At 36.0% G+C, this 13,736-nt stretch overlaps 1 protein-coding gene across 1 annotated transcript in view; it reads right to left on the bottom strand.

Moving 5' to 3' along the window:
- The window catches only part of ASCC3 (activating signal cointegrator 1 complex subunit 3), a 451,184-nt gene that overhangs the window by 423,471 nt on the left and 13,977 nt on the right, over positions 1–13,736 (bottom strand). Inside the window, exon 3 of the mRNA XM_006881191.1 lies at positions 3,695–4,254. Coding sequence (XP_006881253.1) covers positions 3,695–4,254 — 560 coding nt within the window. The remainder of the gene's footprint in view (positions 1–3,694; positions 4,255–13,736) is intronic.

Here is a 13,736-nt window from a genome sequence, read left to right as displayed (position 1 = left end):
ATCATAACAAACTGTGGCTTCATGGTTTACATTTAAAAAAAAATGTGCATCAGAGATAAAACCTTTCTCCATACCTATTCAATCTGTATGCTGAGAAAACCAATTGAGAAGCTGGACTCTATGAAAAAGAATGTGGCATCAGGATTGGAGGAAGACTCATCAACAACCTAGTTATGCAGATACAACTTTGCTTGCTGAAGAGAGACGAGGACTTGGGACATCTGCTGTAGATCAAAGACTCAATATTCAATATGATAACATCTCAAAATCAAGAAACAGAAATCTTCACCATTAAAACAAAAAGCAACAACACTGAAGATGGAGAATGAAATGATCAATGATTTCATCCTACTTAGATCCGTAATCAATATCCTTGGTTACCAGTGTTCAAGAGATCAAAAGACATATTACACAGGCAAAATGTGCTATCAAGGACCTTTCTGAAGTGCCTGAGAAATAATGCCAGTTTAAAGACTACAATGTGCCTTGATCTTTTCAGTTACTTCCTATCCACCTGAAAATTGGATAATGAATAATAAGTATGACACAAAGGAAGAACAGATGTCATTAAGCTGTGGTGTTGGAGAAGATTACTATCCATGGACTGCCAAAACAATGTCTTGGAGAAAGTGAAACCAAAGGATGTTTAAACTCTGCCTTACATACTTTGGGCATGTTGTTGGAAGATGTCAATCCTTGGGAAAAGATATCATGCTCAGAAAGGTGGAAGACTAGTGAAAAAGAAGTAGAACCTCCAAAAAAAATTAGTTTGACACATTGATTTTATCAATGAGCTCAGAATATATCAGAGATAATGAGAATGCAAGATAGGTTAAAGTTAAGTTCAGTTATTCACACAGGGTAACTGTGAGTTACTGTCTTGTGAATGGCACCTCACAGTAACAACATGAAGTCATTTCAATTAACAGTAACAAGTAATAAAAAGCAAAACTCACTGCTATGCAGTGAGTCACAGTGACTCTACTGCACAAAGTGGATTTCACTCGAGGTTTTCCAAGGCTGCAAACCTTTACAGAAGCAGACTGCCATAGCTGAGAGTGACAGTAAAAGCTAGGCAAATAAACTAAAACTGACAACCCTGCTAGCAGAAAGGTCCAAAGTCTGACACTTACTTCTAGGCAAGTGGGAGCTGAAAGCTGCTAGATACAATGGTTAAAATTTGGGCTAAGTTGAGGATCTAAAGGGAAGCTGAAGAGAGATTCTAATGGGCCAGCCCAGCAGAGAAAGCAATCACCTGTCAAAGCAGGCTTTCAGTTAGGAGCACAACCCCCTGATAACACCAAGGTACCAGGGCTTCAGAATCTAATTATTTTATCCATTTCACTGTATACAGACTACTACCTATGATATTTGAATAAAATTACTTGTTGGCATGGTTATTCTGGCCAAAAACCAGTATCATGTAAGCAAGGCTGTTATCTCTTTCCTTTTTTCTACCCAATACCAAGTGCATGCTGTTGTTCTGTTGCTGTTGTGTACCATCAAGTTGGAACTAACACATAGCTGACCCTCCAGTGGGTTTTCAGAGGCAGCAAATCACACAGGAGGAGATTACTCATCATTCTCCTGGAGCAGCTAGTGGATTTGAATTGCATGCTTTGGGGATTGTAGTGCAGTTTCTTACTACTAGTCCACCAGAGCGCTGTATAAGACACACTCTTGTTGGACAACATACCACAGAGTAAGAATCAACACATAGCTGACCCTCGGATGGATTTTCAGAAGCAATTAATCACGGGGGAAGAGACTGCCCATATATCATGAATGGATAAATACATTCATTCACTTCTATGAAATGAAATAAATTATGAAAAATCCTGAGAATTAGTATGTAGTGTCCTTTCAATATCAGATTTAGTTATTCCTTTTAAAAACCTGTGGTGAATAACTATGAAATGTAAACTTTCCTCCACATATTCTAAAATGAAAAAGGATAGTTCTAAATTAAAGTCTACAATAACAAAAGCAGGGAAATTGTTACATGTTCAATTAAGATAAGCAAAGAATAAGTTTTTCTTCAAAAAATCACAATTTTTAATATTATTTTCATAATGTTAGATAACAGCAGTTAAAGATAGATACCCTGTCTGATATAAAAAAAGGTAAATATAAAACATTCAACTTTAAAGTGACTGATTCTAATAAAAATTAACAATATGACACTTCTCTGAAAGTAATCAATATAATATTTATCATTACAATGAGTTTAGTCTTCTAATATAAATTTAACTATATATCAATGACTTTTTTTAAAAAGAATAAAAAGCTAATATTTTATTCCTGGTACTCCATGTGATTTTAAAATTCTTAATTTCTATAATTTAACAAAAAAGAGAGCTATACATAATGGGTATTCATGTGTGGCACACCTTTTTGGCCTAGTGCTTACTATCTCCTTGAGATAGGACCATCAATAAAGCCAATATAGCAGTTCACTTATTTAAAGTCACACCATTAAGGGGCAACAACTCTCTAGCTTAAAAATTTTTGTCCTTCATACTATGCCATTTCTCTAATCTTTCATCAGATATGCCCAGCAATATAATTTGGTTGATAAAATGTTAAATGTTTACCAAGAAAGGAATCTATGTCAGTATTGAAGGCAAAGGGAATTCTGGTAGCACAGCTCATAGTGAGCTGCACTGTTCCAGAGGCTGCTCTCTTCCGGCGATTTAAATCCATCAGTGACACCCTGGAATAAAGCTGAGCAGTGTCCTGCTTTGATTTACACCAGTGGAGGGTCACTTCATGTTGGAGCAACTCCAAATCAATCAATGAGTGATTGAACATAAAAATTCAATCTTCAAGATAAACACTTCATGTTACAATACACCTTATGTAAAAAAATAATTATAATGTCATTTTTAATAAGTTATTTAAATACCTAATAATGCAGTTGTTTGGTTAGTCTATTTATTCTTGAGTGCTTATTATTCCAAACAAATAAACTTTTTCAGTTGTATTTAAAAGCATGGTGGCCTAGTGGTAAGAAACTATGCTGTTCCATGGGAGAAGGATGGGCAGTCTCCTCCCATGAGATCAACTGTCTCTGAAAACCTGCTGGAAGGTCACTTATGGGTCAGTTCTGACTCTACAGTATACAAAAACATGCTCAAGTAAAATACATTTTCTAAAACTTTGGAATTTACTGCACTGTTATCAATTCTTAGACAAAGGAAACATATTACATCTGTTCATGTATACTACTGTTGTTATAATGTTGTAATGTTATAGTTAGAACTCGCTAACCCGTCAGTGTGTTTTCAGAGACTGTAAATCAAACAGGAGGAGAATGTCCATCATTCTTCTGCACAGCAGGTGGTGGATTCAAAACGCATAATTTTGGGCTGGCAACACAACTTCTTACCGGTGCACCAACAATTGTTGTTGTCATTAAGTGCTGTCAGGTCAGAACTGACTTAAAGCTGACCCTTCTGCAGGTTTTCAGAGACTGTAAATCACACAGTAAGAGCCTGCCCATGCTTCTCCCAGGGTGGATTCAAACTGCCTGTCTTTGGCTTAGCAGTGAGCTCCTTACCACTATGCCACCAGAGTTCCCTATTATTTACTACTAGGACAAATTCTTTTTAGATACTAAAAGAGGACTTTCTTTGCTAATAATCCATGCTTAAGTAACTATTTAATTAAAATAAAACAATATTTTCAACTATACCTCATTCTGCAGTTCATCGCCACTTTTAACAGAGGCAAGCATATCATATAAAGTGCAGCAAAGATCTTCTGTTCTTGGTGCTTCAGTCATTCCCTTTAAAGTTGCATTTAAGTACTTCTCAACTTCACACCACAAAAAGGAGCCATTTGTTTTTTCCACAGGCTTGACTTCTGGGGTATCATGCTCCTGAAAACGTTCATTCAGAAATTTCTGGTAATCGAGACTTATTATTTTCTCGGAATCACCATTTACTGGCAGTTCTTCAAAGTGGTCCAAATCATGCATATCAAATGAAAATGTTATATTTTTACCAAATAAATCTTTATTACCATTTTCCTCTTCTGTCATCTGGAGAAGAGCTGTAAGGCTGTCATCACTAAAATAAGAAGTAATTCGACTAGTGGCGTTACAAGCGGCAGTAGCAGACGATGATGGGAAAGGACCAAACATCTGTTTGATTGTCTTTGTTTCCTTGTGACCAACATAGTTCTTCAAGTAAAATGTTTTGAAGAGAAATGCAGCCCCACTTTCAATCATTTCTTTTCCATTATCCATTCCAACTGTTCAAAGACAATATAAATAGCGTTAGTTCAATCGAGTCATAGTTCACATTAATATTTTCAATAAACCACTACATATATACTTCTGAGTGACATAACACTGAAAATATACTAGCAAAGTTAGCTATTTAGAAGCAAAAGTCATCTCTCAAAATTTATTCCCAAATTTAAAAAGGTACATTAATAATTTTCACTGACTATTCTATCAACAAGTACAGACACTACAGACTTTTATTTTAAAAAAAAATCCTGAGAAATACATAAGCAAAAAAGTATTTAAAAACAAATTTGAAAAAACTCATTTAGAACTAAGCCAAAGAAAAAATTAATTAAACAAAAAGGAAATATTAGAGATTATAACCTCCCTTCCAGTTTTCCTCTATAAACCTGAAATGACAAAAAATCAATCTACAGAATGCTCAAAAATAACTGTGTCAAGGATGTATATAAATATAATCTTTTGAAAAAACTAATCAAGTTATAAAAAACAAAATACTGTGTTATTTAAAAGAACTCAATACTAAAGCTTTACCAAATAAGATATTAAGTAGCAATCATCATTTTTTTTTATTTTACAGCATTAATTTCTCAATTTCTCAAATAAAAGAACAAGAACTTTGTCAAAGACTTCAAATAACATTCTAAGATTAGAAAAAACAGTGTTTAAATCATCTGTAGTCACCCGAGCAGGGTTTAGGGCTGTTGTACAGAGGGTCATCATGAGTCTCAAGTGACTCAACGGCACATAACAACAACTATCGTATCATGCCTCTCAGGTTCTTTTACTGTGGTCATATCCATGTCATGGATTTTATTCATTTTACTTTGCTCTACAATCAACATACTTTAAAAAAAAATCAAATCTGCATGGAAAATTGACCATGAAAGACCTCTTTAAATAGTTAAAACAAAAAATGTCACTTCAAGGAATACTGCAAAAGGCCACTATTGTGGAACCAGGAAAATAACTGAGAAAGATATGTATAACTATTCAAAAGATAAAGGGGAGAAGGTAACCAAAGGGGGAGAGGGAAAAAAATCACAGGAATAGCAAATATTTAGAGAGTGGAGAGGGGGTGGTGTAAGGGGAAATGTGTAATGGGGGCTTTAAAAGAAAGAGTACACAGACATACAGCAATGATAATGAATTATATAAAATGTAATATACACCAATAATTGTATAATACGCAATGTATATGTACAAAACATGATATATATAAATCATTATATATAAATTAATAAAATTTTTTTTAAAAATGTTAAGTTTATCTGACTCAAACTATGAAGAATGTAAGTTCATCTGACTCTGACATCTAATCATGATATTATCAAATGTCCCACACAGGAGAAGCAAAGATAGTGGGTATGCTGTCATGAGGAGTCAGTCATTGGAGAAGCATATTACATAGATGGTCAGTAAAAGATAGGAAGATCCTCAATGAGTTGGACCAACCAGTGACTGCAACAATGGGTTTAGGCACAGGAGAGACTGTAAGGATGATGCAGGACTAAGGGCGTTCTGGTGGCCTAGTGGCAAGAAGCTGCACTGCAATCCCAGAGGTGCATAATTCGAATCCACCAGATGCTCTGCTGGAGAAGGAGGGAAAATTTACTTCTATACCAGTCAGATCCGTTTTAATGGTACACACAGAAAAATAATAAAATTTAAAAAAAATAAGGGTGGTAAAGGACTAGGTAAGGTTTTGTTTCAACTGTTGCATAGTTGGGAGTAGCTATGAACAAACTCCTGTGAAAAAGCTGGACAGTAAGAACAAAAAGAATGGATGCCTTCAATTCAACTGTTAGAGAATAAAGACATTATAAACTGCCAGAAGAATGAATATATTTGTTTCAGAAAAAGGATAGCTGAAATGTTTCTTGGAAGCAAGGATGGTGAGACTTCATCTCACATAGTTTGGGCATATAATCAAGATGAAGCAATCCCTCGAAAAAGATCTTAAACTTGGTAAAGTAGAATGTCAGTGAGAAAGAAGATGAAACTCAAATGAGACAGACTGATAGAAGGCAACAACAGACTCACTTTGCAAAGGACCTGACAATGTTTTGACCTGTAAATAAGGTAAAATGAGATAGAAGAGACTTGATGTCACCTAACAATAACATTATCTCCCTAAAAGCATAGCTCTTATCATATTATTAATTACAATTAATTAATAGCTTATTATTGTACCCAGGAATGAATCTGAATCTCCTAAATATACTTTATTTTAAAAGTACTCTAGGACTTAACTAAATCCTTTTTGCTTCATGCTGCACTCAAAAGGATTTCTTAAGCCCTCTCCCCCAAAAAAACCCCAAGTCCTAACCTATGCTATACCTTTATCATATCCTAAAGTTCTGTTCAAATCAAATCCTATCTTTGTTTCAGGATCCAATCCAATTACTTTAACAAGGTAAATATAATATAGTGCACATTACAGATGCTCAAGGTTATCAATTCAGAAAGGAAACCCGACTGCCATCAAGTCAGAATCGAGTCACAACTGACCTTCCAATGCATTTTCAGAGGCTGTAAATAGGATGGGGGGAGACTGGCCATCCTTTTCCTGTGAGTAGCTGGTGGATTAGCATTGCTCACCTTTGGCTTGGCTTTCTAATTTCCTATCAGTTAGTTCACTGGAACTCCTTGTCATTATGCATGCCCCCAGTAGGTGGATTGGCAGAAATCTGTTTAATTAGACTAAGTGGCAATCTCAATGCTTTAAAACTGGTATTTTTCACACTGCACTGCTCTATTAACTTTGTATTATTTCTGATGTCCACAAATGTATAGAAGACTAATATTTGATGAACGATAATACATTCTACAATGCATATCCATTATTCCCATATTCTTCAAGTATAAAATCTACTTTTATGATTACAGGAGAGTCAAAACCCGAGGGCACTATTTTGTGATGTTCCACAAATTTTCTCCCTTCAGCTGCGTGTAGTTTTAGTACTTTGCTATCACTCTGTATTAGCAGAACATACTTACATTTTCTTTCTCTGATACTGTTCAAGTTTGCTGAATAATGAATTTCAGAACACTATGTGATTATAGCATCAATTCTTCTATCATCCTTAGTTATTGTCCAGTTCTCTGAGGCACAAAAAGTAATTGCAAACACCACGGCCTGGATCAGGTGCACCTTAGTCTCTAGACTGACATCAGTGCTTTTCACTACTATGGAGAGGTCTATAACAGCTGATTTTCTCAATGCAATTCATCTTTTGATTTCCTAGCTACTGGTACCAAGAGTACTGATTGCAGAACCAAGCAAGTTGAAGCTGTTAATAATCTCAATCTCTTCACCATCTATCATGATGCTGCCTTTTGGCCCAGTGGTAAGAATCTGTTTTCTTGATGTTGATGCCTTTGAGCTGTGGTGCTGGAGAAGAGTATTGATTATATATTGGAATGCTAGGAGAACAAACTGGTGATTCATCCTTGCTGGGATCAAACCAGGCTACTTTTTTAAGGCAAGAATTTTGAAGGTTTGTCTGACATACTTAGGCATGTTGCAAGGGGGGCCCACACTTGTGGGAGGGATATCATGCTTGGAAGGAGGGGAAGATCTCAGATGGGACAGACTCAGTAACTAGAGTACTGGGAGTAGGTGTGTCAGAGACAATGAGGCTGGCTCAGGATAGAGCAGGGTTCAGAGCTGCTGTACTCAGGGTCACCATGAGTTGCAGGCAACTCAACAACAGCAGGATTATAGAGCTCTTGTGGCCTAGTGGCAAGAAGCTGCACTGAAATCTTTAAGGTGCATGGTTCGAATTCATCAGCTGCTCCACAGAAGGATGGACAGTCTCCTCCTGTGCCATTAACTGCCTCTGAAAATCCATTAGAAGGTCAGCTACGGGTTGGATCCACCTTGACAGAAAACACACACACACACACACACACACACACACACATCTGGTTATGTAATTACTTTTTTAGTACTGGGGAAAATGCATGGCAAAATGCTTTTATAAAATAAATAATGCTGTAGTGGTGTATTGTGTTGCATGTTGGGCTGCAAATCAAAGGCCAGTATTTCAACTTCACTAGCACTTTAACAGAAAAAAAATGGGGTTTCCCTTCCCATAATAAGTTACAGCCTCAGAAACTCAACGGACCATTTCTTGTGTAATACTTGTAGAAATGTGCTATATTTAGCCTATATATAATGCTTGGGAATTTAAGTTCTGAGTAACTTCAATATTTTGATTACTTTATAGATAATACAAAAGAATTAGGATCACTCATAAAATTTCAAGGAAAAATGGGATCCACATAAAGTAACTCATTCTATATCTAACTTCTACTTTTTATAAAGAGTACTATCATCTTGTCTCTTGAGATCATTTTAACAATTTACTAAATTTCACATTAAATTCTCCCACATAATATTAGAAAAACTATTATCTCCATTTTATAATAAAATGTAGACTCAAATTTAAAAAATTCAGGAGACAACAACTATTAAATAACAAAGATTTCAAGTCAGTCTTCTTAGTCCTAAGGAAATTTTTCTACTACAAAATACTGATTCACATAAATTTCTAGAAAAATACTTCTCTTTGTTTACTTTTAAAAAATTAATCAATTTAGAAAATAAACCCATAAATGGATGAATATTTTCAATTATAATACTACAAGGTGAATGGACATATATCCATCAGTAAATTATATTCTATACTACACTCCTATAATGTATTAACTATAAAGCAGTCGATTCAGATATCATATCATAAGATAATATAAAAATAAATTAACTGGGAGGAAAAGTTAGGAGAAGTTTTTAAGGATGTGAAAACTATGGACTCAAGCATCGATGAAGACTAAAAACTCTCACGTAATTTAAAAAATTTTGACCAATCACTTACATCTACATTTCAAATAAACTCATATAAAAGATTTTAATCATTGTTGGGTAGTGGGCTTCTTCACAAATTAAATACAATTCATCCCCAAATGTCAAGGTAGAACTCCTCAGAGTAGAACTCTGCTCCATAGACCTTTAGTGGCTAAGTTTTCATTAATACTCTTAACCTAATTAAATTTCTCCTCTATATAGCCTCAAAAATGAAACTCACTACAAATCCTGTGAATTTCCAACTCACAGCTAAATTCTACCACACTGTCAATGCTTTAAGTAAGTACTGGAGGGGACTGAGCATCTTTCTGGATCAAAGCTAATGGTAGATTCGAACCACTTACAGCACACAACTGGCTCTGCTGCCAACGACCTAGTATAATATGAATTACTTTGAGTTGGTGGGTGACTAGGAATGGACTGTCTGGTACAGTATCAAATCTTTTGAGTTGATGGGTAAACTATGGACATGAGTATGGTTTATGACATGAGCTACCAAACAGGATTTTTAGTAAAATAATAATGTAGTGTTGCATTCTAAAAGAAAAGAACTTTTATGGGATTTGAAACAAAGAACAAAGATGCTGCAACTCTACCAATCATATATATGTAAAGTGTGCTTCCTTGATATAAAGTATGTAAAATGCACTGTAGCACTCTGTCCCCATGTGATGAGCTAAGTAATTAGGGGGCACTGACTGTCAAGCTGTATGCTCAGCCAATAGGATAGCTACTAAGAGAACTTTGGTTCAAGGCAGGGCAAAGAAAAAGGACACACTCTACTTCAGATCTGTTGTTCATAAGGTCACTATAAGTGTATGCAATGGCACCTAAACAACATAAAGCTAGAAAAAAAAATTTTTTTTTAAAAAGGTATTCTATTTGGTCCGGAATGCATTTATTTATAAATTATCGAAAATACCAGAAAAGAATTAACACATCTAAAGAGTTTAAATCAGACATCTAAACTGCCAAAGTTCTGGCTTGTTTAACCTTAGGTTTGAGAAACCTATGAGTGCTTTTTAATTCGTTTCTGTTTCACTACACAGTAACCCCCTCAAGAACCATGTTAATATCCAGAAGGATCCATGCAGCATCAGAAAATGATCATGGTAAGCAGATACTAAGAATTTCTAACAAGAGGGTATAGTCTTATCTTCTTAAATGTATTGAAAAATCAAACATGTTAGATAACAATGAAAACCTTGCTCCTAGATCTTATCACATTTTTCTTTATATTGACATAAAAGAGCACTGATGGCTTAGTGGTAAGAAGTCCTGACAACCCAAAGGCACTCAGCTTAAATGCACATGGTGCTGCACTGGAGAAAGATAGGCAAAATCCTCCCTTGAAATTTCCTTTTTTCTTGAAAACCTGCTGGACCATCACCTATGTTGCTGCTGCTGTTGGGTGCTGTCAAGTGGAGCACAACCCAGAGTAACCTTATGAACAACAGATCTGAATCTTGTCCTATCCTGTGCCATTTTCACACTTTCTGACACACTTAGAGCCCACTGTGGCAGTCAAGTCAATCCATCTGGTTGAGGGTCATCCTCTCCTCTGCTGATACTCTGCCTTTCTGAGCATGAAATGCCTCTCCAAGGAACACTTAGGAATCAGTTCCAACTCGATAGTATACAACAATATTTACATAAAATTTAAAGGTTAATCTTTTAAATGATGATTTATTAAGCTAAGTGCTTTGGTCAGGGAGAACTAATTTCTATTTTTTCCCCAAGCTTTTTGCTAAATCTTTCACACCACTGATTGTGGTACCCTTACTGAAAAGAACAAGAATCCAAAGAGTTCAGTTATGTTCTCAAAAACTTTACACTTAAGAATATCCTAAATAAACAAGTTTTAATTAAATTTAGCATCATCAAAACTTTCATAATGCTAATCTTGATACCTAATGAATTATCAAACTGTTTACCCTTAAAATACTAAAATAATGTTGTTATGTGTCACTGAGTCATCTTTCACTCATAGTGACCCTATGTACAACAGCTCTGAATCCTGCACTATCTTAAGCCAGTCTCACAGATTCCAACACACCTACCCCCAGTGCTCCAGTTACTGTATCAACCCATCTCATCCAGGGTCTTCCTCTCTTGTGCTGTCCCTCTTCCTTCCAAGCATGATGTCCTTCTCTAAGGACTGATCCCTCCTGGCCACATGGCCAAAGTATGTGAGATGGAGCTTCAAAATCCTAGTCTCCAGGGAGAAATTTGTTTTCATCCTCTCCAAAACAGACCTAGTTATTTTCTTGGCAGTTGATGGTATGTTCAAGACTCCTCTCCAACACCACAACTAAAAGGCATCAATTCTTCTTCTGTCATACTTAGTCACTGTCCAGCTCTCTGATGCACAGCAAGTTAACTGTGAAGAGTGTGACCTGGATCAGGTGCACCAGAATCTCTAGACCAATGTCCTTGCTCTTTAGCACGCAGAAGAGGTCCCTGACAGCAGATTTTTCCAGTGCTATTTATCTTTTGATTTCTTCACTGCTGGTGCCAAGACTGTTGATTGTGGAGCCAAGCAAGCTGTAACTGTTAATAACTTCAATCTCTTCTCCATCTATCACAGCACTGCCAATTGGCCCAATAGAGAGAATTTGTTTTCTTGATGTTGGGCTTCAATCCATACTGAAAACTACATCTTGACCTTCTGCTGTGATGTAACTCAGAAGATCATAACATTTGTTTAAAAATTTTTATTAGATCTTCTCTGCCTAATTCACAGTTATGGCACAACAACAACAAAAAAAAGACATGCATTTGAAAGAACAATAAACTCTACTGCATTTACTTTTTCAAATACTAAGAAAAAAGGCTGGTCAAAAATGACTTTTTTTTTAAACTCATTGTGTGTCATCAAATTGGATCTGACCAGCATGTGAGGAGACTGCACTTCCCTCTCCAGCAGAGTACCTAGAAGATTCGAACCATGAACCTTCAGGTTTGCAGTGCAGCTTCTTGCCACTAGGCCACCAGAGCTCCCTTCAAAAATGAACTTTTAAGTAACAGAGCAAGGATTGAAGCCCCATTTGACAACCTGACAGTGTTCTTTCAATACACCAGTCAAATTTTACAAAACCAAGCCTTTCAGAACATATAAAAATACACAATGATTTACTGTGAGATTACTTACTTTAAAACACATTTTTAATGAGAGTTATTAGCTATAATGTTGTGTCAAGGGCTTATGGTTCACAATATTTGTTTCTAGTCATTTTGTAGGCAGTTTGACTTTGCCGCATGGATTGTTGGGAACATTTGAATATAGTGTGTTAGCCTATCCACACAGGGATTGGTTAGTCTCACCATTAAATTGAGTAGATTCAGCAGCAACATTTGACAATTTCGCCACCAGCAAAAAAAGCAGTGTGTCCTCCAGGACCAGGACCAGAGATTATTGCAGCAGCTACAGCTGCTGTCCTAGTCAGAGTAAAGAACCAAAGACTTGACATGAGAGTGAGCTGTCCCTGGCACTGCCACTCCAACTAGAACCTGAGCTAAGAGCCTTTCTGCCTAAGCATGTTGGAAGACTGGGGGTGAGAGTCAAAACTGGCAGGACTAAGAGCTTTGTATCAGTGGTCTAAAGCCACAGGATCAAGGGTGAGGTGCCTGTGAGTACATTTCAGAAAGTGTCCTGACTGAGTGACTCTATCTGCTACCAACCTGAATTAGAGCCTTCTGACTTTCCTAATAAGGTACTGAGTGGTCTGTGAGCTCTTGCAACAAAACTGAAATACATTTAAATACATTAAAATTACTGAAATACATTTAAACAAATTGTATGTAGTTATATGTTCCCCCAAACTTATATTCTCATCAAATTACTGTTTTAAGGAGTGATATCTAAAATTATTAGAAGAATCTTCCTGTATTTTCCTCATTCTATAGAGAAATTCATTTACAAAAATGTTAAATACCCGAGGTTCTAAGAGCCAGTTTCTTTTTTATGCATTAAATATTGCTGTTAGGTGCCATGGAATTGACTACAACTCACAGGAACCCTATAAACAAACAAACAAAAACAACAAAAAAAAAACAAAAAAAGCTTTCCCTATCCTGTGCCATCTTTACAATCTCTGCCACCTTAAGTGCACTGTAGCACTCTGTCAATCTGTTTTACTGAGGGTTTTCTTCTCTTTCACTGACCTTCTATTTTTCCCAGAATAGCTTCTTTTTCAAGGACTGGTTATCTTCTGACAACATGCCGAAAGATAGAAAATGACGTTTCACCATCCTTGTCTCTGAGGAGAATCCTCATTTATACCATTTCTCAAATGAGAACCATAGTCTATGGCCATACCACCCTGAAAGCACCCTAATCTCATCAAATGAGCAGCATACTGCAAATGGAGTCATAACATAAATTTCTTAAACTAGATAGGTAATAACCATTGGCCTTTTAAACAATTTCTGATATACATTTAAAATTCCCAAGTAAAATAGTTTAATATAATGAGTCTCATTTAGCATATAACTCTCCCTATAGCAAAGCACTTCCAGCAGCATCCTACAGTACACAAGCAAAGTGTTCAATATATTAATTTGAAGCTGCTTAAATGTTAAAGATTCTTCTTACAACTATATAAAAATTACTGT

This window comes from Elephantulus edwardii, unplaced genomic scaffold, assembly GCF_000299155.1.
Source record: "Elephantulus edwardii isolate Elephantulus edwardi_28Jun2011 unplaced genomic scaffold, EleEdw1.0 scaffold00013, whole genome shotgun sequence".
Taxonomy (NCBI): Eukaryota; Metazoa; Chordata; class Mammalia; order Macroscelidea; family Macroscelididae; genus Elephantulus; species Elephantulus edwardii.
Note: the sequence above shows the minus strand (reverse complement) of the source record. Positions and strands in the feature narration are given on the sequence as shown.